General features: G+C 37.5%; 1 protein-coding gene across 11 annotated transcripts in view; it reads left to right on the top strand.

The window, feature by feature from the left end:
- Window positions 1-16,339, top strand: part of DGKI (diacylglycerol kinase iota) — a 148,780-nt gene that overhangs the window by 55,221 nt on the left and 77,220 nt on the right. For 7 of the 11 annotated variants that reach the window (XM_072400197.1, XM_072400191.1, XM_072400190.1 and 4 more), the window contains 5 exons: window positions 231-326; window positions 2,916-2,990; window positions 3,884-3,940; window positions 8,305-8,403; window positions 16,013-16,084. In XM_072400197.1, coding sequence (XP_072256298.1) covers window positions 231-326; window positions 2,916-2,990; window positions 3,884-3,940; window positions 8,305-8,403; window positions 16,013-16,084 — 399 coding nt within the window. The remainder of the gene's footprint in view (window positions 1-230; window positions 327-2,915; window positions 2,991-3,883; window positions 3,941-8,304; window positions 8,404-16,012; window positions 16,085-16,339) is intronic. The other 4 variants (XM_072400193.1, XM_072400196.1, XM_072400192.1 and 1 more) reach the window with 2 other exon arrangements.

The following is a 16,339-nucleotide window of genomic DNA, read 5'->3' as shown; positions in this document are numbered from 1 at the left end:
TATATTTAACAGTAAACTGTTGTCATTTATAAACAGAACATAAAGACTAAAGGAAAAGGGGCACTCTACCTTTAAGTTCCTTATCATAATAGGAAGTTATTAGATTGATAGCACTTGCAATGTCACCATTTACTCCTATGTAATGCTTATTAGTTACTTGCACCTGTACAACATGTAGTTTATGTATAGAGTACAGACAAAATTAATGATTGCATGTTTTTACATTGCAGGAGAATGCAGTAAATGGGGAGCACCTGTGGCAGGAGACTAATGTGTCAGGGGACCTGTGTTATCTGGGGGAGGATAACTGCCAAGTCAAGTTTTCAGTGAGTACAGTCTGGTCTTTTCATTGGGAGTCAATGTATTAACTTGGAGTAATGTCGTGGTAACCATATATAGTCCAGAGTTTCTATTTTCTAATGTTTTATACTTGATTGACGTTTGCAGAAGTTTAGGAGAGTAAGAGAGAATTTAATGCAGCTAAAAAACCATATAGACAGATAGATGAAATATTTGTAATTTGTTCCACCAATCTTGTGATTCAGATATTGCTACCACTGCTAGGATGCCGACATTCAGTATTCAGTACGGTAGTTTTTACAATTTCCTGTATTAATGCCTGCTTTTTGGACTATATAAAAGGCATTACCCCAACTGTTAAGATTTCTGTGTCCCCTCCTCCTGTCTGAGCACCTCTCGCTCTAGCTCCCAATGCCTGAAACACAATGGATTGACATCACTGTGCAATTTAGTTGTGTTTGGCACACAGTACAAAATCTCCCACACTTACTGTCTGATTTCTGCTGTGCCGGGGATAGTGGGAAGATACTACAGAGGTAAGAAGCCAAGCATTTATACTAGCAGGGGCTTGAATCATTCTTGATTATTTTAATTAATATGTAATTAGACTAAATGTTATTTCTTACATTTCTGTGCTTTGGATATGTACAGTACAATCTTCTGTTGATTAACCAACAGCTGTGTTGTGCAGGGTAAGTGTAAACCTGATACAAATCAAGTTGTTTTTTTATAATATAGTGAATATAAAATAGTGAATATAGTGAAATAGTGTAATATAGTGAAATCCAAAGGATTGTACAAAAATTGTACAGCCAGAGCATAATGTGTATAATGAACTTTATCCTCAGAAGTCACTTCAATCTGACCAAACTATTGGAAATCACTTTCCCATCTTCCCCAATGACAATGCATTTCACAGAAATGGTGACATTTTTAGTAGTTTATGCTAATAGTTTTGTGAAGTGCAAACTTTCAGTTTTCCTCTTACCCACATAGCTTTGTGATAATAATCATTCATTTGGAACGTGACATGGAAAACCAATCTACTGAATTGTGGTGTCATCTTCCCAGCTAAGCAAGTTAGGCTGAATGTAATTAAAAATACTTACAGGTAAAACAGGTACCGGTAATACAGGTAGAAGAGTGAACATGTACGCGTATAGTTGTTATCAATTCTTCTTTAATCTGTAAAAATTTAAAGCAACTCTGTAGTGGTCAAAGCGTATCTGGCACATTCACCCCTGGGGCACCATAACTTGGAGACAAACCACTCTCCTTATTTTGCACCAGCAGTAAAACCGTATGTGTTTTATTGAAGTTTATAACCCTTCTCCTCTCATCCCCTGCAGTGAACGTGCTGAGCAATTAGCCCCCAATATCGACCTGCGGATTTTTAGGCAGTTGCCATGGTAATGTGGGTTGCCATGGAGAAGAATTAGTGTGTATGAGTTTGGTCGTTTCCCTCAAGGGATGGTCCTGCCATCCTGCGTTACTGTGTCTGCGGACAGCAACGACGGGCGGGGGGATTGGGTTTCAAAATGTCCTGCTTGATCATCAGGCCCCTGGGAGCCCCCAGAAGCATTGTGGTGATGAGGATTAAATATGTTTCTGTATCTAAAGAAGTCATTAAATTTATAAACCCATAGAATAGAATTTTTCATTTTAAACAAAAGAAAAAAAGGAAAAATGCATTGTCATTAAGGCTTGCTTGTAAATTGACAACGTCTATCATTTCCAATTACTTTTAAAAAAGCGGAATTCTTAATAACTAATGGGGAAAAGCATACCCTAATTTTTTTCTAGCAAAATATGATGTGGATTTTTGTAAGACAATAAAAAATAAACAGTTAATGTATGAAATGGTCACTTAGGATTAACTATGAAGTGTTGTCATGGCAACTGCAGACACCAAAGGATGACTCTGATCAGATGGTTATGTATCTAGGAAAGTTTTCTGGTGTTGTTTCATGAGAAACTCATACAATGGGGTATCTATAGACATAATTGAAAGATTTATATATATGTAGGTTCAAAGCTTCTGGGCCTGATTTATCAAAGCTCTCTAAGACAGGATAGACAGTCATTGAAGAACCTGGGTGAGCGAGCAAACCTGGAATGGATTTCCTAAAATAATATGCTATTACTTGCCAAATGTTTTCAATCCTGGACCAAAGTTTGCTGGATTATTCAGGTTTAATCATCATGGTAACCTATCTTCTCCAGTCTTCCAATTATTATTTATAATTATTATTAATAATAATAATCTTCCAATTATTAGTAAATCAGGTCTTCTGTCTGTAAAGACCTTCTCCCCAAAATATCTGTGCACATGCAGTTTGCTTTAGAAATCATTGATCTTCATTTGACGTTGACACTAAAGCCTACTCTGGCCAAAACTTTCCTATCTGTGGCTGCAATTTCATTATCTTCCTGTTCCAATAACCGAGCAATGATATAAGGGGGAAGAATATTGCAAAAAAACATGACAAAGGGTTCTAATTTTTCCCCAGCTCTATAAACAATTAAAGAAAAAGCTTTACCCTGAGTTCTACTTTAGCATGAATGAATATGAAAAAATCATATTAACACTGTGTTTATGTTTCGTTTTCCATCAGAAGTCTGCCGTGCGGAGAAAATGCGCAGCTTGTAAAATTGTAGTGCACACTGCCTGCATGGATCAGCTAGAAAAGGTAAAGGGCCCCATCTACTGGTCATACCTTGAAATCTTTATTCTAAAGTAGCCTCATAGAATACTAAACCTAGAATGCTTTTTTACTAATTCAAATTTCACATACTTAAAGAAAATTAGTCACTCTACCCATTCAAAGTGACAGGTTCTTTTGTTAGAGCATCACCCCCGACCATTGATACCTTTGCTGCACTCCCTTGCTAATCCATTTGTCTGTCAGTGCCAAATTAACCAGTTCTTTCGAGTATTAGATGCACTTAACCTCCCATTTTTCCTAGATTGAGTGGCTAATCACCAGGCCTGAACATTATTGCTTGTTCAATAACCTTGTGTAAGTTTCAATAAAGAGTTTATACTCTAACAAGAGAACCTGTCTCTTTACCCATTCCGATTCTCTGTAAGAGCCTACCACAAGAAAAGCAGATATAAAACTTCTAAAATTGCTGGTTGCATGGTTGTAATGCTGAACCTCCAACTAGAACTATAGTTAGAATGTATATGTACAAATAAATACTTGTCTTGTAGTTGCCTACTTGAAGTCAGAGAAAAACATTTTTTTAAAGCAGGTCTGGAATTTAATTTTATTTCTGTGACCTCTAAATAAATATTTTTAATCCCCCCAGATTTTATATATTTTTATCTAGCATTACATAATATTAGAGTTAGTTAAAATAAATGAGATTTTAAAGAATTTTGCAAGCAATATAATAACAATGTGTTACAAAACAAGGGTACAATGTGTTAGGTAAGGATTCTACTTTGGAAATAATTAAAATAATTTACAATAGAAGGGTGAGCGCTATTTTTAAAAAATAAAAGCTACCTAAAAAACACTTTTCCGATTGTTTGCTTTTAATAGATGACCTAATTTTCCTCTTTCTGTGAAAACTCTAGATTAATTTTAGATGCAAGCCAACTTTTCGTGATGCGACCTCAAGGGCTCTGAGGGAGGTTAGTGTTTAAAAGGAACTAAAGAACTAAAGGTTCAAGAATTTCAGCATAAAACTAGAGGCTTTTTAGGTTTTCAGGGAGGCATCCTGAATGCCAGTGGTGTAGAAATGAGGCACTGAGGTATCAGTTGTAACAAAGCCTCTTTCTTCTGAGAGCTGAAAGGCAAAAGCGAATAGTCAGCCACAGCTGCATTTTTGTGGGTGCAGTGCTGAGGAGCAAAGCTTTTACTTTGGCTGCTGCCACTGTTCTTTAAAAGTACCATAGAGGCTATTTTTTCATGCAGAAGCATGTGCCTTTCAGAGAATTAGTGGATGCAGCTAGGTAATATTGACACAGTATCATAATAGGCTACAATGTAGATGAAATCTGCAGGCACATGTTACATGTGCAACAACTAGGAGCATGGGCAAGACGTATGGCTGATAGAGAAGTGTGAATGCCAACATATTTAATGGAAGAAGCCATCTTGTGGTCTGTATCAGAAATGCAGCTAATATTGGTTCACTAAAGGCAAGTATATGACTGTGACAGCCTTTGGAGGCATGTCCCAAATATAGAGCTTATGGAGTCTTTGTTTATAATCCATTGGTGAAGCTATAATGTGAATAAATCATAGACAGATGTTAAACTGACATATACACAAAACATATTTGTGTATGAGCCTTTCTCGGGTACACAACTTATATCTCATTGAAGCTGATGTTTCAGCTCCTGGAACACATGAACATATCCAGTTTTCCTACTCTGCACCATCTTCAGCCCTGCAAATGAAGTTTTACTACTTTTGGTATTCAACAGCAACAATGAATGCCCCTATAATGGGTACAACAGATATGCAGACCTGGGAACTGTAGAAACTTCATAAACAGTGTGATTGATTTACTAAAGGATCTTAGGCTGTTTACTTACCCAGATATTTACTGTGCAAGGGATCATTCACTAAGCTTGCTGAATGTGGTGATAGTTCAGTTAGCAAAAAACACCAAGTCACGTGGAAGAAAATCTAAAATATTGGATTGAATGGTTGCAGTCAGCAGAATGTCATCTTAATAAGCTTGCAGGTGGAAAATCCACTTTTCTTTGTGAACAGCCTTTATTGTTTTAGTAAATCAACTCAATTTACCAAAATCTGAAATATCATTTTAAATGGATCGATCTTAAATCATATTCTATTAAAGAGCAACCTGAAAATAATTTTCACAGTTAAAGGCAGAAGTTTTTTTTTATATGCGCCACCATACAGAGGGTAAGTTTCCATTGACAACAACAGAGAAAACTCTGGAAAACTGCTTTTTAAACACGTATTGTCATCTGTCTCCTGAGAACATATGACCCATAACCAAATCTGGATCATAGTGGAGGAATGGGTTTTTTTGGTTGTTAGTAAAAGGAAAGATTTACAAATAAATAAAAAGTAAACAAATTTATTTAACATTTTATCTGTACTTATAGTAAGAAATCTCTCAAGACCTAATTTTCCAATACGTTTCACAAACAGCTTCCTCGGGGGATAAATAGGAGATTCAGAATTTCAAAGCACTTGTTTGATATACCAGAAAATATTAGTTGTATGAGGGGGTGCTGAGAAGTTCCTGGCTCTGCCCAGATAGAAAAGAGTCAGAGTTAAGAAATAACACATTTATTCAACATATTCCCCCCTGAGACTGATGCACTTGGTACAGCGTAGTTGCAGCTTTTCTAGGCCGTTCAAATAAAAGTCCTTTGGTTGGGCCGCAAACCAGCTCTCAGCAGCATCAGCAGCATCATAAATGTCCTCAAATTGTTGCCCCTTCAGATGTTTCTTCAAATTTGGGAACGGATAATAGTCCGAAGGGGCCACGTCAGGTGAGTAGGGGGGATGGTGGACCAATTGAAAACCCAGGGTGTTCAATTTGGCAGCCACAATGTTGGACGTGTGCGGAGGTGCATTGTCCTGCAAAAAAAGGATCCCTTTGGTCAACTTTCCACGGCGTGTCGTCTTAATTGCTTCCTTCAGCTGTTCCAGGAGGTTAGCCTAATACTGTCCGGTGATACTAAAGCCCTGAGGTAGGTAGTCCACCAACAGAATACGGTCTTTGTCCCAGAAAACGGATGCCATGACTTTTGGACGATTTCTGGGTTCGGAACTTCTTCGTCAGCGGGGACGCGCTATGGTACCATTTCTTTGACTCTTCCTTGGTTTCAGGATCATAGATGTGGAGCCAGGTTTCATCCTCAGTCAATAACCTAGCCAAAAACTCCTGTGCATCTTCAAAATGGGCTAAAACGGCTTTGGATGCTTCAACTCATTCCTTCTTCTGATCACTGTTCAAACATTTGGACACTCATTTCGCTGAAAGTTTGCACTGTCTAGGATAGTGGCCATAACAAACCCACCATGCTCCCGTGAAATGTCAAGTATCTGGGCTATCTTTTTTTGCGGATATTCGCCAGTCCTCAATAATCAGTTTATAGACATCATCGCAGGTTGCCGGGTCAGTTGAGGTTGGGGGGCGCACACTGCGGGACTCATCTTTAATGGTGAAATGCCCAGTCTTGAAACCAGATATCCAGGTAAAAACAGTTTTGAGAATTGCAAAGACTTGATATTTGCACAGTTACATACTAAGATGTTAGGCTGTCATATGCCCCCACACTCATTTTTCTATTTCATCTGGAAGGGGGCAAAGCCAGGAACTTCTCAACACCCCCTCTTTCAAAGAGATTAGTGTAGATTTTCTTTTAGAGGGTAGTATTCCATGAAGCTTTCTGTAGGACTTCTTTTAAGAAAAAGAAGAGGCGCCTCAGTCTCGCCAACACCGGAATCAGGTCAGGGAATCAAATTTAGTGGGAATGTTGATACCCCAATGCTGGTTATGTGTGGGAGCCTTCAGCATGTTCCTCCTAGAACTACAGCAGTTTGTTTTCATTGTATAACAATTGTCTTTAGGATGTTGGTTGATAAAATTGACCTTGGATGTAAGGTACTCTCTTGTCCTATAGCTGTGCACTTTCTTCATTTGTTTCCTGAGGTTTTTTCATCCCTGAGTTTTCAGTTTATGCTGCTGACCTGATAACTTTTTAAGTTGCTCTTACTGGTTTGTTTTTATTGCTGGAAGACTTGTGAATGTCAGTAAACAGATATGACACCCAGTAATGAAGAAGGAGATTATTCTACTGGTTACATCATGTAATCCTCGTCAGTTGACCTCTGGATGAAGACAAGGAAAATCTGTAGCTTTTTGGTAAAACCTTTTCCAACATATTATGTCCTCTAGTAAATTATTCCAGCAAGAGTGTGATAAGGTCTTTATTAGTTTTTAAGGTAAAAAAAAGCCATGGTCAGTAGCCGCTTTTTAAATATGGTAATGTAGTTTTACAATTAAATCAAGTGTTTTTATTATTTTTCTTATTATTATTATTAATAATATTAATAATAATAATAATAATAATAATATTATAATAATAATATTAACAATAATAATAATAATCATATTATTATTAATATTATTATTATTATTGTTATTTATGCCATACCTGATGAAGGATTTATTTTATTTTTTAATCTAAAGTTTCAAAGAGTCACTCAGGGTCACTTAGTCATCTTCTGGCTTTGATACCCCAACATCCTCCCTATCATTTAATCCATTTAAATGGTGCTGCTTGAACACATCTGCTCCATCCAGTTCTTCAGTCAAATTTTTTGTTGGGATACATACAGACAATAATGTCTTACAATGATTTTCATCTTCACACATAGGATACGAATGGGATGGGAATTTAAAGTCAAAGTGTATCTGAGTTCTCTTACATTATGTAAAAATGGTAGCGCTCACTTATTCCACAATGTTAGGATCTTTTCCTCTCCAACTGGGAGTCTTGTGTGTCCCGTATCCTCCTTTATCATTCTTCGTTAAATAAAATAAGTAAAACATCAAGGTATAATACAATCCCTGAATGATAAAAGACACAATTATTTCAAATTTAAAAGTATGTGAAGCTGATAAACTGTACCCTGTACTACAGGAGGCCATCTCAGCAATGGTCAGTAATAAATAGACAACATTTTGTGGATGTCATTATTTGTATTAATCTGTTATTTAGCTTTGTTGTATCCTCAGGGGTTGAAAACAGGAATAACGTATACATTGATTGTGTATTGTTTGGTTGTATTAAATGTTGTGTTTATCTTCTTTACCGGTAAGAAGAAATATGCAGTTCTTGCTCATGTTAATAATTGGCTATTTATGGACTCATGTTCATAAAGCCCATGCATCTCAAGGTTATAGGCTTGTCTCCCCCAGTCCTTAGTCCACCTCTCTGTGTTACTGTCCATTCCCACCCTGGATTCAAGCCTGACCCAAGTTCTAATGGTTTTTCCTCAGGTCAGACATTTTTCTTGTTGTTCTAACCAGCAGAATCTGGTGAGGCATCATTGGGTACATCGGCGAAGGCAAGAAGGGAAGTGCAGACACTGTGGAAAGGTAAGGGGACCACTTGGTATGTAAGTTTGTGCTTCTTTGTCCTGAATATTTAGTGATAAATTGTTGGTACATAGTTAAAAACTTTGTCTTAGTACCTCATTTTAAGTATATGAGAAGCCAAAACTGAAGCCAGTACAGTAGTGAAGATCCTAATAAGGGAGCCTTTGTCAAAAGTTTGCATTGGGGCCCATAAATCAGCAGCTTAACCACTGGAAGGGTTGAAACCCCCATAAGTTTTTTTGTGTCCAAGACTCAACAGAAATTTAGACAAAAACTACCCTCTTTAAAAGATTTACCGTATTTTTCGCTGTAAAAGACGCTCCGGAATATAAGACGCACACAATTTTAATCTAGAAAAAAAAGATTCTGAAAGATTATTCCCCTTCTGATCACTCTGTGCTTTTTTTCCACTGTACGGCAGTTAGGACAGGGAACAGCAGGGGGCGCTGTGCCGGCTTCTTTTACTGCAGCCAGGAGGAGACACGCGCTGCCACAGAGGAGAAGAGACACGCGCTGCTGCAGAGAGAAGAAGAGACACGCAGGATCGGGTATCGGGTGAGTATCTTATTTTAATTATTTTATAACACATTTGTCGTATAGGACGCACCAACTTTTGCCCCCCAGTTTTGGGGAAGAAAAAGTGCGTCTTATACAGCAAAAAATACGGTACCTTTTATATCTTTTCCAGTGACTTTGGACTTTACATTCAGGAATACAGCAGAGCCGAATAGGGAGAAGAGGAATTATGAAAAATGAGAATAGGAGATTGGGGTTGAGTTACTAAACTAATATTAGCAGTTCACTTAAGAAATTAAATTATTCCCTTGCAAGGGAATTTCACTTAACCTGGTGACTAGGATGAAAGTTTACTTTGCAAAGAATGCCCAATACCTAATCAGGAAATCAAGATTTTTGCTCACACAAGTGTAATATTAATTATTTGGGGTTAATTCACATTGCAAAGTAAACTGTCTACATTCTTTCAGTTAATCAACCCCATTAAAGCCTGCAAATTGCCAATGTAAGTACAAAACACAACAACGCCTCAAGGAATTCATGGTTATTCCCAGGATCATGCATTTTTTAGCATTGTAAGATCTAATATTATACAAGCACTTTCAGTCACAGCTATGTTGCTCACAATATAGATTTCATATTGCTCGTGGTCTGCTTGTGTGTTGATTTAGAAGCATTGGTAGCCAGTTTTCCTAAAATAGAAGGCAGTGAAGCCCCTATATTCAACAAACAGTCACAAATATTATTTAGTAAATGTAATTCTAAGCACCAAGGGGGAAAAATTAGGCTCCAGAAAGACAAGGTTTGCCTTCATCTCTTGCTAACCTCCCTGGTTACTTCCACCAATCCTACCATGTCTTATCGTGAGGGTGGCAAGCAAGAAGAATCACAATGTGCAATTGGGGGGGGGGGTTACATTGGGGTGCAAATACAGCAGAGTTTGAATTTACTACTTTTAGGACAGGTAATGTATTCAGTGTTCTGTTGCAAGAGTGCTGCGTTTGCCTTTTTTTTCTGGGGGGGGGGGGGGGTAAAGTAGCAGAATCACTTTAAAGTATTGCAGCAAACACTTTTCTCAAGCTGGCTTTCATTTTTTAAAGCTTGGTCTAGATTTATACCAGCTGGAAGGTTGGAAACCTTTTGTTGCTTTATACCAGTAATGGCTGAATAACCTGAAGGCTAGTGAATGAAATCAACTTATTTTCTTGTGCATCAGGCTACTGTATTTAGTAATCCCCCTCCTTTCTAGCCAGTTCACCTGTCAGTGTATGGCTCAGGTCCCAGTGTTTGAACATTATACTTCCTAAATATGCTTCCTGACACTTTTTGAAGACAGCTGCACATACTGCAGTTGTCCTGGTTCTTGTGGTTGGTTCATACACACAGCGAGAGCAACGTCTATCATAAATTCCTAATCACTACCAGTAGACATGGCTGCAAGTCCCTCTGCAGTATTGTACTGAGTCTAAAATATATGCCTTGGTGCAGTAAACAACAACAAAATAAAGATTACTGCATGACCAAAACCTGAACCCTGTTCACAGTGTAGCAGTACTTGCCCCTCTTACATGACTGAAGTCTGTAGTTTGCAGTCCCAAAGGTAAAACATGCTGCTGCTAACTTAGAAGTTAGGTGAGGTTAGTGTAGGGGCCTTAGGTTAGGGGAGTACATGTTAAGTGTTAGACCTTATGTGCATTTTTTCAGAACTGCATACCTCCACACAGATTAGGATGAATGATAAACCAGCTCAGAACTAGGCCTGAAACCCACCCTACCTGTTAAAACTCAAATAAACTCCAAGTCAAACAAGGGCATCATGTTGATTAGTGTAAATTCTTAGGATTATCTTTGGAATTTATATTTACTCATACTACATACATATATTTACTATATATACACTATGCCTAGTGGTAGCTGTTTACCTATCCACACAGCCAGGACCTCTTGTGTGTTTTAGCTTCCTCCTAACCTATTGGGGTCCTAAAATTACTCACCACCATCTTCCTGTGACTACATGTTCTGCCCCTTCTCATGTATTGTAGCTATCCTGGGAAACGTAGTATGGCATCTGTTGGTCATACTACGTTGAGTGTCACATGGGTACACTGGATTGACCCTTCCAGTGGCTGATTTCAGAAAAGAGCAGAAATAGGATGCAGTCTAGTATGTTAGTACAATTGGTGCATGCTCAGGTGTTGTCCACCACTGTGCTTTAATCTACTGTTTGTAACCCCCTATTAATCTGACTGCTTTTAGAATATGTCTTGTTCAATTTTGGGTTTTGTTGGGCTTTACTTAGAGCCTAACCTAGGTGACTAAAATCCCATAAACTCTTTCTCTTGTTAATAGCATTCCAAGATTTGTTTTCATTTATTTAAATTCACAGTTCCCATTATTCCAGTCCACTGATCCTGCTATGTTTGTCCTTGTGTAGACACTTGCTTTTTAAGGGTTTTTCACAGAAAGGGTTGTAAACTTAAGCAACCAAACTAATGGGATTTTTTTGTTCATAAACATTTTTACTTGCAATGGTTTTTGGAACTTGATAATGAATTTGAATACTCTATACAACAGAGGCTTTTACATATAGATAACACTAAAAAACCTTATGGAATCATTGTTGTTGAAATGAGTGGGTCAGTGACGCGATCTCTTTCTTAAAAAATGGTATTTTGTTTTTTATGATGCCGGAAGCTCCGCTGTGACAAGTATGATTCCTGCCATTGAAAACTTTGTACTGTTACTACACTGTCCCAGTCGATTACCTTTACATCAAGACACTTTAAGCATTTGGTTCCATATGTAACTTAGTTTATCTAAAAGTAGGTTTTTACTCTGCCAGAGTTTTCCTGTAAGTTCTTAGTCTTTATTCTAATTTCATATTTGAAACTGAGCCAATGGGCCAAAATGTGAATATTTTAAAACCATCACTGTCCCAAGTCTAAGAAATGCGTACATAAAACATAATACATGCATACAATTTTTGTGCAGCACTTGTCATATCCTGTGCTCATTCTGTCAGTGAATCCTTTGGGATCTGTGGGATATATTTAACTCCGAAGAAGGGATTAAAGTTAGGGAGGAGAGCCAAGCAGAAACGATAAACACTCTCATCTTTCACCATATTGTTCTTCTTTAATTTCGGTTGGCACATGATTGCCGGATTCCCCATCGCAGTTCCTAACATTCCCCTGACAAGACCACATGAGAATATCTTGGGAGAATTTCCTATAGTCACAAAGATTTAAACAAAAGCCATGGTGTGTTTTAAGTGTGTATATGTTTTGAGTTATTATTGAAATGTTTGCCTTTGATGTGAAACATTTTTCCCACTTGATGTTTCATATTTTATGATGTCTAGATGTCATCTTCAAATCAGGCTTTGTGTCCCCTATCTCTTATGAATTGTTTTTATAAAATATGTTAGTCTAGAAAGCTTGTAGTATATGTTAGTTCCAGCAGACTGAAATACTGTGAAACTAAAGTATTTTCTGTGCTTTTATAAATAAATGTATGTGTGTGTATGTATGTATGTATGTAAGTGAAAATTATCAGATAAATGTAAGTCATCTCCTCAGAATAGTCTATTTCTGACCAACCAGTCTGGGATTTATACAGCTTTTTTCCATACTCTACTGGTGCTGCAGTGAACCGACAAAACTAGGTCACCTCCCCACTCTTAGCTTTTGATTGGACATTGTGAGAGCAGCAACAGACTGTTAAAGCCATCTATCTTCTCCTTTCTCATATCTGCATTCTCCCTGTCGGGAAATGTGAATGCAACACATCAGATCAGATGGCTTAGAGTGCACCTATTTCACTAGATGTATTTAAATTTCCTATTTAAATTTTACTTTTTATGTTCAAATGGGGGCATCCATATTTGCTATCAATTCAAGCTTTGCCATTTGCTTAGTAGTGGTGCAAAGTTGATGTGTTTTATGATTTCATGCTTTTTAGTACTATCTGTGTCTATCAGTGAGGCCCCAACTGAGAATAATCGATTCCTTGTGGGACCTGACTGGTAAAAATGTTATCTCAGCAGTTGTGTACTAGTACCATGGGGTAAGGGAAATAAAATAGAGAAATAGTAGTGAGATTTGTTGAATTTGTGTTATATTTCCATATTACAATAATGGAAATATAGGGCGCAGCATGTAAAATTGGGAAAATCATAAAGAACAATTTTTGGCAAACTATAAAATAAATTTAAATATGCAAGTTCACAAAAACATACTATAGTTTCCTATAAAACAATATTTTTAAAAAGTGTGTGAGGTGGTAGGTATGTTAGAACAGCACATTGTAGAGCAGCCTTTCTCAGCCTTTTTAACATGGGAGAACTCTTGAAATAACTTTCAGATCTTATGGAACCCCTGCTATGTTACCTATATCCACAGGTCACAGTATATTAGTGTGGTGTTCAGTGGAAAGAATGTCTCTTACCTTGCTGGCCAGTGGTAAAAATATCACCCCTACAGATAACAAAAAAGATCATTAGTGTCAGATAAACATATCTGAGAGGCACAAACTGCTCATTGCTCAAGAAACCCTTTGCAACTTGGTGTAACGCTAAGGTTCCACAAAACCCCCGTTAGGAAACGCTGCTGTACAGGGTATAAAGTGAATACCTTTAATTTGGAATTATGAATACTATAAGTAATATCAATAGAATTTAATTGTCACCCTCAGCAGGGATGCCTCAATGAACCCAAATTGCAGTACTATAAAGGCTACAGTTTTTAAAATCAGATATGATACCCATAAAAACAGTTTTGTGCTCGGTGCCACATACTTCAAAATTTAGTGAGAAGCTGACAGCTTTACTTTAAAAGGGAAACCTTTTTTGAAATGATGACACCTCTTGCAGCTCAGAAACACAGCCGTATTTGGCAGCCATCCCTCAGAAATGGATACAAAGTAAAAAATGGGATTTTACATTTGTTTTTATTAAGACAGATGCTAAGCATTGAGTCATCACTTCTGAGTGCATTGCCCAGCTTTATAATTTATAGTTTTATCTGCAGGGAGGGGAGCGGTAACATTAATTAGATCTGTCATTTCCTCTAAAACATTATTTTTGTTGAAGAAATAAGCTGTTTATAGAGCTTGAGTTACATTTGTTTCTTAATGATATATCATTTGTAATTGAATTAATGTATTGTTTATGATTTACAGGGTCTATTTATAAATGTTTTCACGCAAGATATATCCAGTTTTCACACATGTTTGAATCCATTTAGAAAATGGGGAAATTTTGGGTAAAACATCTATAAATAGACCCCTTATAAATCATTGGCATCAATCAATAATTTCAAACTCCTTTCATATTTTATATCAGCAGCTTCCTTTAAAATGATACTTCATAATCCTGTCATGAAGGCCTTTGTGTAGGTCCTCCCTGTTATAGGGTTACCCTGCATCCTAATTGTGCTCATATCTTGACAGTCTGTCACATTGGCTTGCCATGGGGATTTTAGGAGGATGCTTTAACACACATTATACTGGAATGGGCCACTGTTATCACTAAACAGAAACCCACCCTAAGAAATGACATGCAAAAAAACTGCAGATCTAGAACTGAAGATCTACAGCACCAAGATGTCTATACACCCCATCTACTGCTGTCAAAAAATAACCTCTAAACCCCATTTTGCTCACCAAAAGCTGTGGTATTCAGGGGTGGACATAGGGAGGTGTAATGTGTGCTGTTGCATGCGAGCCCTGTAGCTTCCTCAGCCAACAGGGGCACAGAGGCTCTGTGGAAGAAATGTGTTGTTAAGGAGTTTGCGATGGGGGAGCAAGTTTGTTCTGCACAGGGGTCCACTAATATCATGCTTGAGGACCATGACACTCACATGGGACTGCCAGGGACCACCAGTGAGTTCAGGTGCCAGTGTATCCATGCCATTGTATTCCTAGAAAGGGAGCAGCACTAACAAGAAGACTGGACATGGGATTAAAAGTAACTACAGCTTGCCTTCATTCACGAGAAAATAAATACTTAGATTCTGCATGATTAGTTAGATGGGGTGAGAGGAAGGTTGGTAGAATTTAAGATTTTGCCTAGAGATGGGCTGTTGGAAGGATAATTGTTTAATCATTTTATAAACTAAATGTCATCCAGTTAGAGTTTATGTTTACTTTAAAACACAACATCATCTCTCATAGCTCAGAATCACAGAAATTAAATCTGTTTTCAGTACTCAGATCATTTTGCACTTGACTGTAAACTTAGTAAAAACAATTTCCAATCCTTAGCCACTTCTAATCCACTGCCACCTCTAATTGTTAACCGTTAACGTAAACCTTAACCCTAAACAGATTTTTTAGTCAGTAAAATGGAGTTATAAAGCCTAACTAAAGATTTACAATTTTCTATCAACTTATAGCCCTTTACCTTCCAATCTTAGGACTTGTGACCATATGTCAAAATACCTTTTTTCTTCCAAAAACAATATTACTTTTCCCCTTTAACATCTACTCTAGTACTTTGTTCTGGCAGAGCTGAGTAACAGCCACACCCCTCAGTACATGTGTCTTCAACTTAATGTGTAATGTGGAGGGGATGTGTCTAACCAAGTATGTTACTGAGGACACTGGATCTACCTCTGGCGCCTTTTGGACTGTGTGGCCATTTTTACACATCCTGCACAACTGATAAAACAGGAAAGTGGAGGTCAGGCTATGGAAATGAAGGTCGCTAGTACAATTTGTTTCTGGGGCTTTAATTGGGCTTGAAATCAGAAGTCCTAATAAAAAACAAAATACTAGTCAAGTCATTTGCTAATTTTTTTAAAATGTTTTTATTCAAGGCACTAGGGACTGTTCAGTTCTGAACAGTGCTGTAAACATTTGAAGAGGCTTTGGCTTCATAACAAACAAGAGACTGATCTCTGATTTATTTTGATTGCTTCATGTCACATCACCGCTTAGTTTGGAGAGGGTGGATTTAGCAAAAGTTGATTGAATGAAAACTAAAATTTGTAATGAGATAGTTTGGAACAGAAAGCCTTTGTGTACAACCATATAGCATTCTTGTGCCAGATATCCAGTCAGTCCTCTCAAGTGTGTTCTCTTTCCTTATCTGCAGGGTTTTCAACAGAAGTTCTCGTTCCATAGTAAGGAAATTGTGGCTATCAGCTGTTCATGGTGCAAGCAAGCGGTAAGTTATAGCTTTAAATCTGAAAATTATTCTGCCTACATTTTGCCTTTCCTGGTTTCTCATTTCCCCTTTCATCCTCTGGCTGATACATTTTTTAATACAAACTTCTGCTTTCATTGCATACTTTATTTTAGACCTTGTGACATCACTGGGTCTCTGTGCACCTATATGAAATCAGGTCTGGTGGAGGGGCCAACAAGGTGCATTGTTTCCTTAAAACATCACAGCACCCTGGATCCAATATTCCTCTCAAAA

Source organism: Pyxicephalus adspersus, chromosome 2, assembly GCF_032062135.1.
Source record: "Pyxicephalus adspersus chromosome 2, UCB_Pads_2.0, whole genome shotgun sequence".
Lineage (NCBI taxonomy): Eukaryota > Metazoa > Chordata > Amphibia > Anura > Pyxicephalidae > Pyxicephalus > Pyxicephalus adspersus.
The sequence above is the reverse complement of the archived record's forward strand: the minus strand, read 5'-3'. Positions and strand labels throughout refer to the sequence as shown.